General features: G+C 36.4%; 1 protein-coding gene across 1 annotated transcript; it reads left to right on the top strand.

Annotated features, from left to right (window-relative positions):
* Nucleotides 1-19485: 19485 nt before the first annotated feature.
* On the top strand, nucleotides 19486-20645 carry LOC145088722 (ethylene-responsive transcription factor 2-like). Its single transcript, XM_079027117.1, has one exon. The coding sequence runs from the start codon at nucleotides 19549-19551 to the stop codon at nucleotides 20362-20364; it is 816 nt and encodes a 271-aa protein (XP_078883243.1). The 5' UTR covers nucleotides 19486-19548; the 3' UTR covers nucleotides 20365-20645.
* The last annotated feature ends 2265 nt before the right edge of the window (nucleotides 20646-22910 follow it).

The following is a 22910-nucleotide window of genomic DNA, read 5'->3' as shown; positions in this document are numbered from 1 at the left end:
GGGAGCATCTTGGTTCTCCAAGATTGATCTATGGTCAGGATATCACCAGATGCAGGTCAGGGATGAAGATGTGCAGAAGACTGCTTTTAGGACCCGCTATGGTCATTATGAGTTTGTAGTGATGCCGTTCGGGCTCACCAACGCTCCAGCCGCGTTCATGGATCTCATGAACCGCGTATGCAGACCGATGTTGGATCGGTCTGTGATAGTGTTCATTGATGACATCTTGGTTTATTCCAAGACTCATGAACAGCATGAGGAGCACCTGAGAGAGGTGCTAGAGACGTTGAGGAGGGAGAGACTTTTCGCGAAGTTCTCCAAGTGTGAGTTCTGGTTGCGTGAGGTGCAGTTCCTTTGACACCCCGTCAATTAGAAGGGTATACTAGTAGATCCAGCCAAGATCGAGGTTGTGATGCAGTGGGAGGTCCCGAGGTCTCCATCTGAGATTTGGAGCTTCCTAGGACTGGCAGGGTACTATAGGAGATTCATCCAGGATTTCTCCAAGATAGCAGTTCCGCTCACCCAACTGACCAAGAAGTCAGTGGTGTTTCATTGGGGGCCTGAACAACAGGCAGCATTTGAGACCCTCAGTCAGAGATTGTGTAAGGTGCCAATTCTTACCCTGCCAGAGGGTGTAGAGGATTTTGTAGTCTACTGTGATACTTCGATCACAGGTATGGGAGCAGTGTTGATGCAGCAGGGGCATGTGATAGCTTACGCCTCTAGACAGTTGAAGCCTCACGAGGCTAACGATCCGGCGCACGATTTAGAGTTGGGGGCAGTGGTGTTCGCCCTCAAGATTTGGAGGCATTACCTCTATGGGGTCCGTTGTACCATTTACACGGATCACAAGAGTTTGAGGTACCTCATGAATCAATCGAATCTGAACATGAGGCAGCGCCGATTGTTAGACGTGGTAAATGATTATGACTGTGAGATCCTTTATCAACTGGGCAAGGCCAACATAGTGGCCGACACCCTGAGCTGCAAGGCGGTAGCAGCCCCGATCAAGGATATTTGTCTGAGGATGATAGTGATTACTCCATTGTTGGAGTAGATTAGAGAGGAACGGGTTGAGGGCCTAAAGGAGGAGAGGCAGAAGTGTGAGAGGATCGTGGGCTGAGTAGCCTCCTTTGACTATGACAGTCGAACATTGTTGACCCTTCATGGGAGAGTTTGGGTACCGTACTGGGGCGGAGTACGGCAGGTGTTGATGGACGAGGTTAATAAGTCTCGCTTCTCCATCCACCTAGAGGCAATGAAGATGTACAGAGATCTTCGAACCGACTATTGATGGCCCTGCATGAAGCGGGACGTGGCTTGGTATGTGGAGAGATGCCTGACCTGCAGGAAGGTCAATGTGGAACATCAGAGACCCCACGGCAAGATGCAGCCGTTAGACATTCCCGTGTGGAAATGAGAGGACATCACTATGGATTTCATCACTAAGCTTCCCAGGACCGCACGTGGAGTTGATTCAATTTGGGTCATAGTGGATCGGCTGACCAAGAGCACTCATTTTGTAACATCCGTAAATCCGGGCTACTCAATTTAGAGATAATAGGGGTCGAAAAAGACTTTTCGACAAAAGATTATTTAGAATAAATAATATTAACCAAGTTGTAGAATACGTCTCAAGGGTTCTATACATATAAAGAACGCCGAAATCCGAGTTATAACGAAGAAGTTATGGTCCGTCGAAGTTTTACGGCAAAACTGGCACGACACTGGGAGACGTAAATAGTGAATTTACGATGGAGGAATTTTTAGCTTTAGAAATATAAACAAAAGTTTTATTATACGTTAAACCAAGAACATACAAAAAAAGAACGCCCTAATCTGACTTCGTATGAGGAAGTTATGAATTTTCTAAGATTTGGCTTAGCAGTGCACAACCCGAAACTTGAATTTTAGATCGAGCGATTTTTGGCCTACGCGACCTAAATGAGAATTGAAGATCGCATTAATAGGAACTCAGCGCTAAAAAGACAGACGAAAACAGAGTCCGTATGTAGAAGTTATGAATTTTACGCGGACATTTAACAATATAATCTCCTCGTACTGTTAAATTTAAGATCGGTCAAGAATTAGCCGACGGAGTCAAAATAAAAGTTGTAGATATTATTTTTACCTACGTGTGGATATAAAGAACATCAAAAATGGAGGTTGTATGTGAAAGTTACGGATTTTAGAAGTCGGAAGTGTGTTGTGCGAAAATGGGTGATGTGGCACAATCTTGGTCATTGCTTTCTTCCCAAATCTTGCCACTAGATGGTCACATGTGGCACCAAGTTCAGCCATTTTCACCCTATAAATAGAACCTCTCTCACCCTCATTTTCTTCACACTTTTCCCATTCTTTCTTCTCTTTACTCTCTCTAGCCCCGACCCCCCCCCCCCCCGAAAAGCCTAGGAAACCTCCCTAGCATGAGGCGGAGACCCCGAAGTGCTTGACGGCTCTGAGAAGAAGAGCTTTTCGGCTCGGGAACGCTGCTCAAAGCAAAGCCTGGTTTTCTATAAAACCCGATGTAAGTGAGCTACGCCTACGCTATTTTTAATATATCGTTTATTTAATTATAATAACGTTATTAGGAACTTATAATAAGTACTTGGGTTATTATTATGGGTTATATAAGTGTTGTTTAACGCTTATATAATAGTAATAGTAATAATAACTAGACTATTAATTAGTCTCGGCGAATAATAGACTATACTCTAGTGATAATAATACTAGGTTTCGTCGAAGGAAATTATTTTTAAGAAGCGAAGCGCTGTCTGAGTTCGGAATCACCACCTTTTCAAGTGAGTGCATGGTCCCTTTCATCTTACACATAGATATGAAGTATTTTATATAAATTACGTGCTATGTGTACATATTATCTGAATACTTGTTGTCTATGATGGATGAATGATTTTATACATGTTTTAAACGATTTATATATATATATATATATATATATATATATATATATATATATCTACAAATATGTTGGGATAAAAATGGGTAGATGAAATAGTTGGTGTGTGATGAAATAAAATGATGAGAGATAGGTGATGATAATTAGGTGACGGATAGGTGATGATGAATCAGTGATGTAGGATGAAAGATACTATAACCTTGTCCGACAATTTGGAGATGTAGTCATCTACTAGAATATAGATGGTGACCACGGACTATTCTAGACAACCCGTGGAAACACCAACAGACTTATAGCCTGTAGGTGATGAATTACGAGTCCAGGTGATGTTGTGACTGTATATTCATGTGATGATACTCTAACCCTTAGTATGAATTACGAGTTCAGGCGACGTTGTAACTACGTATTCATGCCTTAGGAACGAGCATATAAGGAAATGTGAGGTAAAAAGATGAGAGGCAAATATGATATAGGAGATGACCCTTAAGATAATTCTTTAAGGAATATTAAAGAAGATAACGGGTATGGGTGATCGGGTTGATTGTTTGATGTTTAAATATAATAATTATATTATTACGGGTTGAAAACCATATGTACTCACCAGGTTTCCCAATCTAACCCACTCCAGCTTATTTGTATCACAGGTGTCGATGAAGCTAGTTTGCACTGAGAGATTTAAAAGAGATGTAGATCACTAGTGTAAATGAATGTAAGTTCTGTTTATGCTTATGTTTATGTATTGACGATGACATCCCAAATGTTTTAAATGAATAAAAATACATTTCTTCGAAAATGCTTTGATAATGTATCTATCATGTTTTTTTTCTGAGAACAAATTTCATAACATTTTTATTAAAAGAAATACTCTGATTTTTATCAAGCATAAACAAAATCGATCTTTTCTGGCCGTGAAAAGGGGATGTCACACATTTCATACTAATTTAGGAGAACATTTCGGCTGAGAAGCTAGCCGATATTTATGTGCGCGAGGTAGTGACACGGCATAGAGTGCCTGTATTAGTAGTATCAGATCGAGACGTCCGGTTCACTTCCAGATTTTGGAAGCGGTTACATGACGAGATGGGGACCCGTCTTCACTTCAGCACCGCTTTCCACCCTCAGATGGACGGGCAGAGCGAGAGGAAGATTCAGACTTTCGAGGACATTCTGTGGACATGTGTTCTAGATTTTGGTGGCAGTTGGGATACGTATCTTCCATTAGCGGAATTTTCGTTTAACAACAGTTACCACGCCAGTATTGAACGCCCTCCTTTCGAGATGCTTTATGGGAGGAAGTGTAGGACCCCGATTTGTTGGGGAAAGGTCGGTCAGAGGGTCATCGGGAGCACTGAGGTAGTGCTCAAGACCACAGAGTTGATCCAGCAGGTCCGTAGCAGACTGCAGATTGCGCAGAGTCGGCAGAAGACTTATGCCGACAGGAGGCATTTGGAATTGGAGTTTCAGGTGGGCGACATGGTCCTGTGAAAGTGTCACCTTGGAAGGGCGTCATTAGGTTCCGGAAGAGGGGAAAGTTGGGCCCCAGGTTCATTGGTCCCTTTAGGGTTTTGTCCCAGGTGGTTTGGATTGCCTACCGTTTGGATATTCCAGCAGATCTTAGCCAGATCCACAACATTTTCCACGTTTCTCAGTTACGGAAGTGTTTGGTGGATGAGTCAGCAGTGGTACCATTGGAGGATATTCAGGTTGCTAGCAGCCTGAATTATATCGAGAGACCAGTTGCGATCTTAGATCGGAAGACGAAGACCTTGAGGAACAAGGTGGTTCAGTTAATGAAGGTGCAGTGGCAGCACCGGAAGGGTTCAAAGTGGATGTGGGAGACTGAGGAAGAGATGAGGGAGCACTATCCGGAGTTATTTTCAGGACCAGTAGCAGCAGACTTCGAGGACGAAGTCTAAGATAAGTGGGGGAGAATTGTAACGCCCCATTTCTGGTATGTAATTTAAATATAGTATTTTCCTTCCTTAAGAGAAACTCGACGAGTCAGTAGCCCGACTCGTTGAGTAGATCTGAATGTTATTGAGCTCTAGAGACTCAATATAACTACCTTTATGCAAATTTAGCCTTGTTCCAAACCCTAAGTGCTTAGAGTTGGATGATTTTGGTGTTTTAGTCCCATTCTCGTGTGCATGCACGTAAAGTTGGAAACTTTATGTGCACAACCAGCCCTAGAAACCCAGATCTATGAATTGGATGCACTGAGACCGACTAGAATTGACTGTATAAAAGTGGCATGCAGGAGACTCGGCGAGTCCACACCATGACTCAGCGAGTCCCAGGCAATCTTCTTTCCTCAAGAACAGACTCGACGAGTTGTTCATACAACTCGGCGAGTCACAGTCTGGACGTGTTCTTATGATGAAGGAGAACTCGACGAGTTGTTCATACAACTCGGCGAGTCGGATGAAGTTAGATTCGATGTTAGTACGGAGGAAGAAATCGTCGAGTTGTTGACAAACTCAACGAATTGAAGCGAGTAGAGGATTAGAAAAGGTGTTACGGACTCGGCGAGTTGGCGGCCCAACTCGGCGAGTCCGGCCAACTGAAAGGTATGTGGTAGATTTGGGGAGCTCACTAAGCTTCGTGCTTACAGTTTCAATTTTGGTTTCAGGTACTTCCACTAGCAAGGGGAAGAGCTCGGGATGATGGCATGGCACACACCACGGTTGCAGTTTTATCCTGGGAGTTTTATTCAGATATTTTGATATGATATTGACTTCAGTTTTGATTTGATACATTTACTATGGCATTTTGAGACATATAATGCATAGTTTTATTATATAACATTTGACGTTGTGATTTTTAGTAATGTTAAAAAGAAAATTTTGGGTTGTATTTTTGGGATGTTTCAATTGGTGCCTTCGAACCATAGTATAGTGAGGAGACTCACTTCAACCTGTTGAATATCTCAGATAAATCTCTGCCTATTGGCCCGACAAATCCTCGTGATATCAATACGAATAACAACCAATTATTAACTGGATCCCAATCCATAATAACCAATCTAATATATTGGGCCCATTACTAGAGTAAAATACCATTTTACCCTTTATCTAGCTTGGCCCAAGGCCAAGGCCCAATTCAACTACTATGAAAGCCCAAAATCTACTTGGCAACCTAAGGCCCAAATATGGCCCAATCTTCCAAATTGGGCCCAAACCCATCATGGGCCTAAAATCCAAGGAAGCCCAACATGCTAGTCTAAAGTCCAACATAAAAGTTTGATTATGCAATAAGGCCCAAACATTGGCCCGATACCAAAATCGTCAAGTCTAAGGCCCATTTGTTGAGTACGCGGGGCGTACCCATCTCTTACACTTAGCGTACTCCATTTGGGGCTACTACTTGCAACATACCAGGTAGGTACGCCCTGCGTACTCCCTAGTCTGCCAATTCACTGCATTAAACACTTAACCCGTTAATTCCTTCATCTAAACTCTCAAACCTTGTCCCTAAAGATGACTTATCACATAAAGTTGGCAAATTTACATGTATACATGGCTTAATGGGGCTCAAGAACTCAAAAAGAGCTTAACAAAGGTCTTAACACATGCATGGGTCAATATACACCATAAATCTTGTATTTTTATGCATAAGGGACCCTTAAAACGTCCAGATCTAAGGGATAAGCTTCTGAAACAACCTTTACTCACAAGGACCACCCAAAAGGGACTAAAATAAGCCATAAACAAACCCACCTAGATCTACACAAGGAGTTATCAAGATAAGGGCTTTTTAACTTCAATAGGTTGCAAAAGAGGTGTAACTTCTGGATCTCCAAGCTCCACTCCAAGTGATAATTTTTCAACAACTTTCAATCTCTTCAAAATGCACAAGAACACACCAAGATCCCTCACAAGAGCTTAAGTACTCAAAGATGGTGGCTAAGGGTCGAGATTTGGGTTTAGGAGGTATGAAGGCTGATAAAAGGCAAGACCTCAAAAACATAATGAGCTTAAATATGGGTAAAACCCCAAAAATTAGGGTTTCTAGCTGAAGGGAGTACGTCCTGTGTATTCCTGAGTACGCCCAGCGTAATCAAATGGCATCCGCGATCATAACTCCCACTACACGTTGCGTACTCCCCACATACTACACAAAGCTCCAAAACACTTCAACTTCAATCGGCCATAACTCCATCATTCTAAGTTCATTTTCGTCTTTCTTTATATCCATGGAAAGGGAAGGAGAAGCTCCACCGTTCTATCAACTCTCCTTTGCTTGAAAACTTCTCGAACTTAAACCCAAAATTCATAAAGGCACGAACTGCCAAATCACAGTTATACCCATGGGCTCCAAAACACAATCGAACACTCGGATCACCTAATATATAATACCCACATCCAAAAAGGGATAATTCTCTCTTCCTCCAAGGCCTGAAACCTTATTATAACTGATAATCGGGTTACGTTCCCGAATAATGAAGCGATTCGAAACCAGGTGTTACAGAAGTGGATCTGGATTTAGTGTTTTGTGGTCTACGTATCTGGATTTAATGTTGACAAAATAACTCAGGAGGGTAACTAACTATTATTTTGTTCACATTCTTATTTTTGTACGCAATATACCATGTAACTTGTTGTCTGTGTTCACCATAACCCTTTTGATCGACTATCATCTGTGATAGTAGATCAGAATCGTTATTGTGAGCACAAACAACATGTCAGTTTGTATATTGCATACAAAAAAGGAAAGGGTCCAAATGTAAACAAAATCAAGAGTTAGCTACCCTCCTGAGTCATTTTCCCTTATAAAAACGAAAATTTGAGAGGGGGCAGCGACATAGCGGTAATTGTTAAAAGAAAAATAAAGAAGTAGAGGTGGATGGATTCAAACCTAATCTGTAACATGCAATTCTCGGTATGCCTTTAATTCAAGTATTTCTTACGTTTTTTCTGGGACTCGACGAGTTGGAGGCCCAACTCGTCAAGTAGAGTCGTGATCCGCGGGAAGTTTAAGTAGTCTACTCGACGAGTCGGGAGACCGACTCGGCGAGTAGACGCTGTTTGAGTGAAACCCTAAACTGAGGGTTTGGACCCTATTTAAACACATTATAACCCCTCAAATCATCCCCCATCGTCCAGAGCAAACCCTAACTCGAAACCCTAGCCGTTTTTAGTATGTTCTTGAGCCTTGTGGTGTTACTTTGTCTGATTGAAGCTTGAAGAAGAGAAGGAGGCTTGTGAGATCAAGGGGAAACAAGAAGATCCAGAGTTTTGAGCATATTTCCAGCTTATTAGAGGTATAAATCTGAAAACCTTATCTATTTATTGTCTAGATCTTGATTTTGGACCTTTTTCTACAACTTTCTAAGCCCTAGAGAGGTTGTATTCGGGATTGAGTATTGGAAGTCAGTTTTTGCTTCAGGTCTGGGGTTATTGGGGGTCTTTATGCCATAAAGGTGCCCACCTTGTTGCCATAAACACCCCATGCATCTTGTAGACCATCTTTTATGGATTTTTGAGCCAAAGGTCCCATGAATGTGCACCAAGCTTGAGGCTTTACATGTAAAATGTACATTAGGAGGACCGATCTATGGTCTTGACGTGTTAAGACCCATTTTAATCGATTGTATAGTAATGGCCAAGGATGGACTCGGAGAGTCGTTCTTAGGACTCAATGAGTCGGGGTGTAATGGCCACCAAATCCTTTCTGTCGATGGAGCAGATGATAGTGTGGAAGGTCCCTCGGTTGTTTAGGCTCATAAGGGGCCTGTGAATCATGGGACTCGACGAGTGTTTGAGCAAACTCGGCGAGTCCAAGGCAATCTCCCAATCTTTGAAGATGGACTCGACGAGTTGTTCTTACAACTCGGTGAGTCATAGACTGGACTTATTCTTATGTGGGAGATGAACTCGACGAGTTCAAGGATGAACTCGGCGAGTCGGACGAAACTGGTCCTGATGGTATGATTGAAGGATAACCCGTCGAGTTCTTGCTAGACTTGACAAGTAGAGTCGGGGATTGGTTTGGGTTAGAGGACTATGGACTCGACGAGTTGGTAGACCAACTCGGCGAGTCAGGTCAACTGGGTGTCGACTTTGACCAAAGTTGATTTTGACTGAATTGAGTTGACCCTGGTTAGGGTTGCATATTCAAATTGATAACTTAGAAGGGTTGTCGTGTAGGGATTGAGGAGTCGAGGAGAGTTGATTTGCACACCGAGGACAATTCAGACACTACACGACATCGAGGTGAGTTACCTTCCAGTAGAAGTGGGTCTACGGCCACAATGCCGGCCCGCTAGTATGAGTTGTTTGTTAGATGTTTGTCTTCGTGATATTCATCTAGGTTTACTACTACCTTACGTGAGTATGTGCTAGCAAGATATGTTATATATGATAGAGGTAGTGGGAGGGGATTAGTCCCCCAGTTTGGTTGTTAGGACCGAAGTGTAGGTCGGGCACCCCATATATGTCTGACAAATGTGATTTGATATTATGTGGTAGTAGGAGGAGGTGAAACAGTCCTCGTATTTCGGTGGTTAAGACCGAAGGGTAGGTCGGCACCCCAAAATGGTTTGACATGGGTAGGTCAACACCCCATAATGGCTTGACATGGGTTGGTTAGCACCCCAGAACGGATTGACATGGGTAAGTCGGCACCCTAGAATGGTCGGACCGGGTAGGTCGGGCACCCAAGAATTGCTCGACAATATGTATGCTATGTGATTGTATGGTATGCGGTATGATGGGGAACTCACTAAGCTTCGTGCTTATAGTTTTCAGTTTTGTTTCGGGTATCTCTTCAGCAAAGGGGAATGAGTCGGCGCGGTAGCGACACATCACACACATGCATGATTTCCGCACTATGGGATTTCTTGGGATTGTACTCTGATTTTTATTACTATTAATGATATGGTTTTAAGACACGTTGTTATAGTTTTATAAATTGATTTGACATTGGTAATGTTTTTGGTAAACTGTTTTATGTGTTACTTAATTAAAAATGAAATTTTTGGTCTTAAAATTTGGGATGTTACATAATCTAGGAGGAGAAGATTGTTAATGTTAGGGAAAATGAACCCTGAAGGTAACAAATTGTTGATTTTGTTCACATTTGGTCCATTTTTTTCTTATATGCAGTATACCATCTAACTTGTTGTTTGTGTTCACCATAATTCTTTTGACAAACTATCACATGTAATAGTTGGTCAAAAGGGTTATGGTGAACACAAACGACAAATTAGATAGTATAGTGCGTACAAAAAAAAGACCAAATATAAACAAAATTAACTATTGATTGCCATCCTGAGTTATTTTCCTTTTAGTGTTTTGTGGTGTACGCATAAAAAGTAAATGAACAGAAAAAATGTCTTTTATATATATATATATATATATATATATATATATATATATATATATATATATATATATATATATATATATATATATATATATATATATATATATCTTAAATTTTTGTCATTGTTAATTCTTTTTGCTTATTAATGTTGCAATTTAGTTATGGATATTTTGATTCGTTGTTTAATTGTTTCTTGTATTTATTTTTAAAACATCTCACTTGGATTGTATTTTGCGCGTCGTTGAAAAATTAGCTTAAAAATTAGCTTTTAGTATATAAGTTAAATTATGAATAAGTTATATCAAAAAACTAGTTTATAAGCTACGATAAGCTATTTATATGGTCTCACCAAACACTAAATTAAAAAAAAAAAAACTAATTTACACGAGTCAAAAAAAGTTTTAGTTGTTTTTAGAGTTTGACCAAGTGAGATAGATATGGACATGATATATATATATATATATATATATATATATATATATATATATATATATATATATATATATATATATATATATATATATATATATATATATATATACCCGTTACAATGGCACACAACATTTTGATTACACAAATTTCAATGACATTTAATATTTTTCAAGGAACTCGACTTGTTACAAATAATCTTTATAGTACACTATAAGGGAGAATGAGAGAACCACGAAACATGTTACAAAACTCTAATCTAGAAGTTGTATCCAATAAAACAAGTGATAGTTCATCATAAATGAAAAGAATTTTGAAATGACTCGAATGACTATTAAGATATGGCATAATAAAATTTTAGAAGCCAAAACCATTTGGATGGGGGAATCGTAGTATGGTAATAATTATTTACATCGAAAGTACAAGCTCGAGGCCATCGTTTCAATCACATTGTTCCAATGTTATAGTTTATCCCTTTTACCATATGTTTAACTATCTTAAAATGAATATGTTTAATTTCATTCGGGCCATAAGCAAAATCGCTAAGAATTTGTATAAATTTATATATGATGATTTGGGTTTATAATTTTGTTAAAAAAGTATTGTGATTATTGAAATAGCATGAAGAAATTGGATCATAGTTTTTTATATAAGTGAATACAAAGAGGTACTAAAGTATTGGTGTGAGAAAGTGAAGTGATCTTACAAGCTTCCAAGTTGTAAATCATTCTCTGGCACATTGTGACTAAACTTACATTCTCTTGCACTTACAATAATAATTTATAAACTAACACCCAATTATATATTATAGTATGAAGTATGTGAGTGTAAGGTATTAAAGTATTTGTGTGAGGAAGTATAAGAGAATGATCTTATAGCTTAGAAGCTCGAATATGGAGTTGAGAGAGCAATTTCTTAGATTTTGTCAAGCAGAGATTAGGTGTCTAAGCCTATAACTATAATTGATATAAATTTGAATTGATAGTAATACAGTCTTTTTGGGTTGCCCTTAAACCTAACAATTGGACATGATGAATTTTAGAGAAACAGATTAATTTATTATGTGAATAATAAATTAAATAAATTGTTTATTAATATATTATGAAAATAATATATTAATTAGAAATCATATTATTTAATTAATAATTAATCATAAATTAATTGGAATTAATTTTAGGATTAATTGGATTAATTAAAAGTGTTGGGACTGTTTGGTTGTTTATTGAAAGTTGGAGAAGGATGGCCCAATGACCTCATTGGATGAGGTGGACGAAAATCACTTGGGCAAGCCCAAGAGTTTTCGTCCAAGCCCCTTGGATAAGGAGCATAGGCCGCTTGGTGACCAAGCTAGGAATCTAGGGTTTCTCCCTTAAACCCTAGCTTTGGCATCAAGCTACCTCAGCTATATAAAGGACCATCCCTTCACATTCGTGCACTCCTTCCCTCAAGAAGCCTTGGACGAATTTGGTTATCCCTTATCCTTTCTTTATATTCATCCTCTTGCTAGCTTGGGTGTGATTCCATTAGAGGCACGAAAATTATGGTGCTTGCTTCCAAGATAACAACAAGAAGGCCTTCATTATTATTTGCTACAATAACAATCAAGGTATGTAATCTTTAACCCTAATTTGGTATTTCCGATAATAGCCTAGTGTTCTTAGGGTTTCCTTTTGATGTTCATTGTTATAGATTCAATAAAGAAATCATAGATTTTTATCAGGGTTGCATGCACACTTAAGAGTTTAAGTTTTGTTTGTTTTTCATAAAACTCATATGTGGTATCAGAGCTTGGCTTGTTTTCTATTGAACTTGCTATAATGGTCGAATTGATCAATTAGGTTTTATGACAATTAAACCCTCTAGGCCTAGAATTTCAAAATTAAGGTTTCCTAGACCCTAAGTTTCGAAAATTGGGTAAGGGTTGTAACCCTTACCTTGCCTCCCAAATAATCGACTTTGGGGCAAGGTTTTTTGATCACCAAGTTTTCAATTTTAAGGTAAGGATTGAAACCATTACTGTCCTCCCCAAGCAAGCCATTTTCGAAAATGGTATATTTGGTTAGGGTTTCCTAATTTTAGTAATTGTTAATTTATCTAATTAAATAGGATAATTATAAAATTAGATAAATCCTACACCCATTTTTTTCAAAAATTAGGGACAAGGATTAAATTAAATTATTTGATTAATTTAATTAGATAATCCTTACATGATTAATTAAATGTTTAATTAATAGATAATTATTTGGTTTATTTTTAAAATTGCATTAATTATTTAATTTTTGAAAGTTAAATATAAACCTAGTATTTTGAATGTTTTAAAATACACCTTATACTATATGTAATAAGAAAAGTTTAATTATTACTATATGTATAAGACTAAGTCAGTCGAACCGCTAGTACGCCTCATTCACGAAGCCATACTATAATGGAGTTTAAGGAAGCGACCTATAAAATGATTGTTAACACGTTGTCGCGCACGTATTAAACAAATAAATTTATCACTGTTGGTTGCACTAAAAATATAGTACAGGGAAGCAGGGTCGAATCCTTAGGGACACAACCTAATGGTCAATGCCTTTTTACATCAGACACATCTAATCAAAACAAAAATATAAAAGGGGGATTTGAATCAAACTAAAAACTAAAATTTATAGTGATATTAAATTTAAATGAAAATAAATATAAAAAACGATTTCAGCTCTGGTGTGAATTTCCTAATCATGCAATCAACATTGACCTGGTTATTTGAGATGTGTTCTATCTAAGCTGGTACTGAGAAAAACTAACAAGTTCTAGCATAATCTCTTTTACCTTATTTAGTTAACCAAAACAAGCTCTTCAATTAACCCCAACTTTTTATTGTTCAATTAAACAAGCTCTTAATTAAATCAGAAAAATTGCATTAAGTTCTTTGTAAAATTCTCAGCAATACCCAATACTTCTCTCAAGCTCGGAAGCGTAAAGGTATGATTTTTACAATTTATAATAAAGTCAAATCCCAAACGTAGAACTGGTTTATTATTTGTTACTTATTACCAGTTGACAAGAACAATTACGTATTCTATAACTGATTAACCAGAATGATAAAACCCTAGCTAGGTGATCAGACTAACAAGAATCAAAATCAAACATTCATTAAGAACAAAACGGAAGAATCTAGATAGAAACACAAATCAAAAACCAGATCTAATGATCAATCACATGAAAAGTACTTATCTTTGTAGAACTGAAAACTAAGGTTTTAGCCAGACATGGCTAAAATCTGATAAAAACAAATGGAAAGAGACATCAAACAAATAATCTTACTAATCTACTTGAAAGAGATGATCCACAATCTTTAGATCTTCAGAAATCATTGAAATCAGAGAATAAATGCCTCCAAACTCGTATTTTCTTCTTCTGGTACCTCTGGAATCGCCAACTTAGGTTACTGGAAGGTTATTAGGGTCTATTTATACGTCCAACAGTTAAAAACGATGTGCATGCGATCACATATAGACAACATGCGATCGCATGTATTACTATAAACGCGTCACGGGCCTTTTAAATGAAGTACAATACCATTTCGAGAAATTTTAGCCAACCTGCGATCGCATGGGCACAACTTGCGATCGCTTGTTTTGAATTTTCACTCCTGGATGAATTTCTGGCACATAAATACCTCGAAGACAAGCTGCGACCAAAGTTACGATCGCGTAAAGGCCCCACGTGATCGAATGGACTATAGTTGCGATCTCATGTTTTGTCTATGACGTCCGAAATTTTGTCTACTTTTTAGATCATTTTGAATCGCATCAATCGAAGTTACGGTTCATGAGATATGGTCAAAATACTGACAAGGGGTCAAAGTTGCCAACAACATCCTTTAACTTTAGATTGCAGATTCTATCTTTGTGTGATCAATTCGATCGAATGTTTCTTGACCAAAGCATCTACCAATCAATTCTCAACATACTCCATAAGTTCCAAACTCCATTTTAAGCTCCAAACATGCATCTATCTGCTCCCAAAGCACTGCTCCACTTGAACTATCTGAAATTGACATAAAAACATGAGTAGTACGGGAATTCTAACGAAATACATGAGCTGGACATTATTTAAATAAATGACATGTGAATGTACAAAATATGATGCTAAAATGATAATAAAAACTCTCCTATAAGATGCATAAAATGGCATCTAATAAATCTCCCCAAGCTTAATTCTTACCTGCCCTTAAGTAAGAAAAAGATAAAACATTATAAACAAATGGAAACATGTAGATGACATAATAAAACTTATTTGGACCGCTCGTTGGGCCTTCGGGATAACCGGTCCGCCCTGGGTATGTTGGCCTACAGCACAAAGCAGGATCCTCCTCAACCCAACCCCAGTCAAACAACCATGTGCACATAAACATATAATCATATAACAATTCACAACAAATCAACCAATCTAGCAGATCACATACGTAGCACATCCCTACCAGGATTCCGACCTAATCGGTCACTAGCATAGCATCATCCTATAAACCAAGATACCGACCCTAACCTGGTCTCTAACATATACCATCCTAACTACCAGGATGCAAACATAACAAAGCAATAACATAACAAACAACTACCCGGATTTCCATCCGATAAATGGCCGGCCTTGGTGCCATAGACCCTGTCGATATAGTGAGGATAACTCACCTCGCAACTGCGGAAACTTTGAACTGAAGAAGCAGATGCCCGAACCACCGTCTCACCAAGAATCCCGAACTATCCAAAGTAGCAAAAATAACCATTAGCCCAAGCACAATATCCTTCCAAGGGTAAATTAACCATTTTACCCTTAACCCAAACTGGTCCATGACTAAAGCCCAATACCAGAATATGAAGGGCCCAACACTAGGTAAGCTTCTCAAGCCCACTAGTGACCCACTAATGGCCCAATTTGCTACATTGGGCCCAATCCCTTAATGGGCCTCATCCTAAGCCCACAATATATTCCTTGGTCCATATAAGATGATTTATGATGGCCTACTAAGGCCCAAATACCCAAACATGCCCCAAACCACGACCCAAAACTCATGATCCATACAGACAGAGTACGCGGGGCGTACCCCCCCCCCCCCCATGTACGCTAAGCGTACAAGCAGAATGGTGAGTACGCGGGGTGTAAACTCGCTGAACTAAAAGTCCTCTTAAGTCCTTAATGGCTTAAGCTCTTAAGCCCAAACTTCAGATCCATCGACCAAACATGCCTAGGATCCATAAAGTCTCAAACTTTATCACTTGGGATGTCCATAAAGCTCTTAACTCAAGGTCTTAATCCATTAAGACCCACCTATATCATACACGAGACAACCAAATCCATTAGGACCTCATTTTTCATGCTCAAGACCTCTCCTAAGGTCTGAAAGGACAACTAATCTCGACCAACTCACATCATGCATCATTTTGGGGTTTGTGGGACAAGAAATGATGTCAAAACTTCACAACACCAAGATCCACACAAAATAAGTGTCAAGCAAGAAACTTTATACCTCAAAAGGGCTCCAAAAGATGATGCCTTCCCAGATCTATGAGCTCCTGCCACCCAACTCCTTCCTTGACCACTTCCTCTTTTCCTCTTCCAAGCTTAAACCACCAAGATGAGCTTTCCAAGGCCAAGATCTCTAGAAATGGAGGTTGGAATGCTCTATGGTTTCTTCTGAGGTTAGGGAGGCTGATATGGGGGCTAGGGTTGAAGCCATAATGTTCTATATATAGTGGCTCACCCTCAAATTAGGGTTTAAAGACTCTGGACGTACGCTGGGCGTACGCCCCACAGACCCGTGTTCATTTACCCAATTACGCTGGGCGTACCCAAGCGTGTCCCATTCTCATGCATGGCCTTCCTCATCAACTTTTCCCATTAAGAGCTATAAATGTCAATATCTTCAAAATGACATAACTCCTTTATTCTAAGCCCGTTTCCGACGAACTTTATATCCACGCGAAGGTGGCGAGAAGCCCTATGCTTCTATCAACATACACCGGTCCGAAACCTTCTCGAATAAAACCCATTGCCCATAAAAGACCAAAACGCCCTTACTCTTGATCCCGGGGATCCATGAATAATTACTCTTAGAATGGGGCGTTACAATTTATCAAAACTTACAAACATGATTTAAAAATTTGCATTCAGCCCTATTTTCTCAGGCGTTTTAAAAAGTGTAGTTTTTCGTGATAATGACGCTACAAACACTGCCAAGCTTTCTAAAAAGAATGAGATTATTGTTTTGTTAAGATTATCCAAATGTCAGGTACTTACATTAACTGTTTTTATATTCTTTATTTTATAAAAAGTCAACTTACATTCTTTTTATCTTTTTAAATTTACAGAGACAACTATATAAAGCCTTTTTGAATAGTGAGATTGTTTCTTCAACCTTTGATGGTTCACCTTTAGCTGCTGTCACGGTATTGTAGTCTTTTATGAGAAGGGTATTTCTGTCTCTTGCACATAAGAGAGATCAAGAATGCAATTTTTTTGTTCTATTAACATTAGTCTTAGATAATCTTTTATATTCATAAGAAGCAGCACCAGATACTGTTTTTGAGGTGGTTTTGAATGTTGATAAACATACAAGATATGAGTATGTTGATAAATTTATGTGTTTTTTGGGATATAAAATCTTGTTTGTATTTACTAAAAAATTAAATTTTCAGGTGGATACATTCACTGGTGATTTGGAACTTGCAGATTCTTTAAGTGGTCATTCTAATGTTGGTTATGGGTCCTATGATTCCAAATGCTTAACTAGGTGGGTTGCTCTCCAATTGATTTTTTTATTGTATGGTTTCATTTTCATGGGATGCTGCCAGCTGGCAAGGCCTAGAGAGTGACATGAAAAAACTCACCAGCTTGGTACACAACATTAAGATTCACTCTTGATATATTGATCCATTAACCTAAAAATTTGAAGAATAATAAGTAATTTTTTTATTTGTTAGCTTGCACATAATAATGAACTACCCAGGGCTTTCAAGTGTTTTGAAGAATTATCACATACAGAAGACTAGAATTTCAATTTTTAACACAAACTTTTCTATTTTGCTTTGTATATACCACTAACTATTATTTAATATCAACAACTTTGATTTTAAAACAGAACACTAAAGCAGGTCGTAGGTTTAAAACAGAACACTAAAGCAATGGTTGTTAGCAAAATGACCAACCTGCCCTTATCTCCATGCGAGTGGAAGCACCCGACATCCCGTTTTCCTTTATCTTAAAACCAAGACTTGACTCTTCAAACCAACCAAAAATAATTTTTTTTATACACAATTATTTTATGTTAATAAAGTCGAAGTCACAACTAATGAAACTTTTTTTTATCAACCGTGGAACTTCAAAATATTTTGGACAGGAGTCCTATTTTTTTAACAAACCACATGGACCAAATCTGCAATTTTGTCTTTAAAATACTTTGTAAAATGTCATTTTCCACCCATCTACTTATTAAATGTCATTTTGACCCTTTTGTCTTTAAACTTTATAAAATATCACTCTCACCCTTCTATTCTATAAAATTTCATATTTATCCTCGTAGTATACATAATCTAATTTTTATTAATAACTTTCATTCGTTATCTTAAAAAACTCATTTTTACATGCTTATTTTTATGTATGTCTCGGTATAAGTTCGAGATGATCAATATTCCGATGTAACTTTAACTTTCGTTTGTTGCTTATTTTTATGTACGTGTCGGTATAAATTTTAATTTCTTTGTTTTTTTATGTTTATTTTTATATGCGTTTCATACATATGACTTTTTTCATATATAATACGTTATCATACGACAATGTATGAAGTTAGTCGGTAGTATCAACCTTGTATATTTATTTATCAACAAATTCAATGGTATCTAACTTTTATCTATGTAATTATCAAAATTTAATTTACAAAACATATTGGCATCGCCCTTACATGTGATGAGACAAAGTTCTAGTTATTAAATAAAAAAAAAAGCAAAAGTTATAGTTTACTAAACAATTTGAATGATCTTCCCAAACCCTCTGCGTTACAATATTTAAAAATGTATACAATAAGACATTCATTTAATAATAAACTTCAGAACAAATTATCATTAAGTATCTACCATATCTCCCTATATTAATAAAAGAGTGGTTTTTTTGTCATGTGTCGCTATATTAGACCTCTTAATTAATATGTTGCCACTTGTCAATCTATTAATTCTTTATTTTAAATTTATTAAATCTCCTCATTAATGTGATGTTATTTTCAATGTATTTATTCTCCATTTTAAATTAAATTTTAAATTTTATATTATTGTTTTCATTAATTCACAAAAAAGTCTAATATATATTAAAAATTATTTTTATATATTTATTTGAATCAACGATTATAATTTCATATAACTAATAAAAATATCTCTTAATTAGTAATTTATTTAAAATAATTGATAAATAATTTTGATTTTTTTTATTTTAAAATTTTAATTATTTTTATAACCATATTTCTCACGGATTATAAACTAGCTGTGTAAAATAATTTGATATGATATTTAATTCATTATATTAATCTATATCTATAAAATAATAAATGTATGCGTCAAGCCATGACGTCACAACCCTATTGGTCCGTACATTCACCACGTGATTTATAGTTATCTTTTCTTTGTGTTTGTTTTTTGTCGTCTCAACTTGCCCACTTGCCCACCAACTCACCAAGCCCCATCCGAACTTTCACTGAATCCACCCTCCAACCTATCCGAATTTACACAATTACCCCTCCACCAGTCGACACATTCATCGCTATATAACTCCACCATCATTCTCTTTGTTTCAGAAATTGTTCTTTCAATCCTTCTTCCCACTTCAATACCATAAAAAACACAACATTCAAAATGATGCATATTCCGACATACGGCGTCGAAGCTTTTCCGACGCCCAATTCCGGCGAACTTCCAGTGTTTTGCAGGAGCACAAGCTTCAGCAGCCTTATTCCATGTTTGACGGAGAATTGGGGTGACTTGCCGTTAAAGGTTGATGATTCAGAGGATATGGTGATTTACGGCATTTTGCGTGACGCAGTTAGTGTTGGGTGGACTCCGTTTAATTTCTCCGGTAAAGAAATTAAAGCCGAGACAACTCCGTTTAATTTCTCCACTAAAGAAGTTAAACCCGAGCTGATACCGTTTAATTTATCCAGAAAAGAAATTAAAGCCGAGTCTACTGAATCAGAGACGTCGACGCCAGCTACCTACACACCTCCATCACAGGCGTCGCCGGTGAAGATAGAAGAAGCGGTTTCAACATCCGCCGCGGCGGCGTCGCCGAAGGGAAAACACTACCGAGGTGTGAGACAAAGACCGTGGGGAAAGTTTGCGGCGGAGATAAGAGACCCGGCTAAAAGTGGCGCGAGGGTGTGGCTTGGGACGTACGAAACGGCTGAAGAAGCCGCGACGGCGTACGACATAGCGGCATACAGGATGCGTGGCTCCAAGGCTTTGTTGAACTTCCCACACAGAATCGGCTTGAATGAGCCTGAGCCAGTGAGGGTTACATCAAAAAGAAGATCTCCTGAGCCGTCAACATCGGCTTCATCAGCTTCTGTAAGTGGATCGCCTAAGAGGAGAAATATAAAAGTGACGACGGCTGAGCACGTGGAGCCGGAAGTGCAGAGCCGATCGTCAAATGTGGTTGACGCCGTTAATGGTTAAGTATATATAAAAGCGAAGTCGTTTGTAAAACAAAATGTAGTTGCCAAATTGCAACTCATGGGGTCCATCATGATGATTGATGGCCATGGGTAACATAGAATATACACGGCGGGCCGCCCGACCCGAATGTATTCGGACTTGAGTTGAATTGAAAATGTGCCCGGTTATACCTTTAAGGTTTATGTAAAATCGATAGAGCAACTTGTAAAAAAATAGTTTTAATTTTTTTTAATATATATTGCTTATATGCAAAATAAAATTTAATTAACTAATTAATGTTTTATCGAGATCCACATAAACCCGACCTTGATATGGGACAAATCAGATTCTAGGCCTCTTGTGTTTTTCCATATCTTTTTTATCTTATCTTCTTGTGAAAATATAATACTAGCCTGTAAACAAACAATAAAAAGAAAAAGTAGAGTTCAAGGTTGTTTAAAAAGTGATTTAATATGTAATTAAGATGATTGGTGCAAATAATTAAATAGTTTCGAATTGAATATCTTTTCTTTTTTATAATTATTTTAAATTGGCCACTACATAAATAAAATATCAAGATAATATTTAGTATTTGTCTACTCAAAAGACAAAAAAAAAATTAAAAAAAAAAATCATGAGACAATGCAACCCTCCTTTATGGACACATTCTGAGATGTTTCTCCAACCTTTTTTGTTTATCTTCTTATCACTTAAAAGATCATACAAAAGGTTATCATCAAAAGTTCAAAACAGAGTCATCTCGTTAAGTCGTTACTATTCTTTGAAAGCATTGACAGTATATTTCAAAGCCAGTGTCATTTTTCGGCGATGATTGTTGAAACTATGCAATTAAAGATCTTCAATTTCTTGTCGTATAAAAAAAGCAATTGTAAGTTATACAATTGTTATTTATCAATCATTATACTTTAATTTTAATAATTTACTTATATGTTTTCTACTTTATAAAAGGCATTTTGAATATTTTAAATTTAAATCAAAGGCATTTTGGATATTTTAAACCAACAGCCCCAGGTTACCAAAATAAACGGATCATTAATTTTTTTGGACTGATGGAGACTTATATAGTACATTGGTTTTCTACAATTTACATATTAGAGTTATATTTAGGGCGTTTTTCATGGTTAAGCTTTGTTATGATTTAAAATGACTTTCAACAAATTTATCTATTAATCAAAGGGATTTTATGTCAATAGTATCAAGTTTTGTAATTTCTTTTAGAGGTTGATGGTTCAAGTCTCGTCTGTGAAGTATATGGAATTAGTAATAGTTTAAGAATACATTTTTAACCTCTAGTCAAATGACATCATCAACGGTTAATATATTCCAATATTTTTTTAATTAACTAATTTATCTTCATGTGTTTAAAATGTTATGTAAAACATCTTTATTCATTAGTTATTTTCTAAACGTGCATGCAATCTAAAATGTCAAATCATGGAACTAATCAGTTTATATGGTCATGGAGGTTCTTCAGTAGTAACTTCGCATAGTCTCATATTTGCAGCGAAAGATTAGTCGATGCATGAAAAATTACTCGAAAACCCTAAGTTAGGAAAAGTTCCCTTTTGAAAAAAAAATATCACAAACATACAAAAATATAAATACAATATGTTGGGTATTTATTTTATATACATTAAATACAAAAACAATTATATTTATATGAAATAAATATTGAATATGTTATATAAGTAATATAAAATTTATATTTCATAACTTAATTGACATTAAATAGTTAATAGAAACAAATAACTTGTAATAAAATAGTAACTAGTATTTAAAACTAAAATATTATCAAATGCGTAAAAGGAAATATGGTTAATGAATGAGAGTTAGATGTATTAAACATAAATTATATATTAACCATTCGATATATATTTAATGATCAATAAAAAAAACAAAACAAGTTTATGTGTTTCAATGAGTTTAAGTAGTCAATAAAAAAACAAGATATAAAACAAAAAATAAAAAACTTCCTTTATCTTTTATTTGTATCTATCTACCTATCTATTTATGCAAATATTATAATACATGCCAAAAAAAATTTATTCTCATGTATTTGAAACTTTAATGGCTCTTTAATTTCTTTTTAATATGTATTGTAATTAAAGGCTTTTTAGAATTGTATTAAATAACACTTTAATAATAATAAAAAATTATGTTTCAACAAGTTAACTAATATAAGTCAAAGAGTTTTTATAACTTATGGTATGTTAATTAGTTGATTTAGAATATATATATATATATATATATATATATATATATATATATATATATATATATATATATATATATATATATATATATTTCATGAATGTAAATTAGATTATTAGGATTTTAAGATTAAGATTGGAGAAAAAAAAGATAAGAAGACAAAAAATTCTACATCATGAGATACAACTTGAACAATAATATGGTCCTTTGATATGAATTTTCGTCAAATAGATTATTATTATTATTATTATTATTATTATTATTATTATTATTATTATTATCATTATTATTATATTTTTTTTTCTATCTTTTTTCTTCATGTTAAACTTCTTTTG

Source organism: Lactuca serriola, chromosome 2, assembly GCF_051521515.1.
Source record: "Lactuca serriola cultivar US96UC23 chromosome 2, Lser_US96UC23_V15, whole genome shotgun sequence".
NCBI lineage: Eukaryota > Viridiplantae > Streptophyta > Magnoliopsida > Asterales > Asteraceae > Lactuca > Lactuca serriola.
This window is presented reverse-complemented; position numbering and strand designations above follow the sequence as displayed.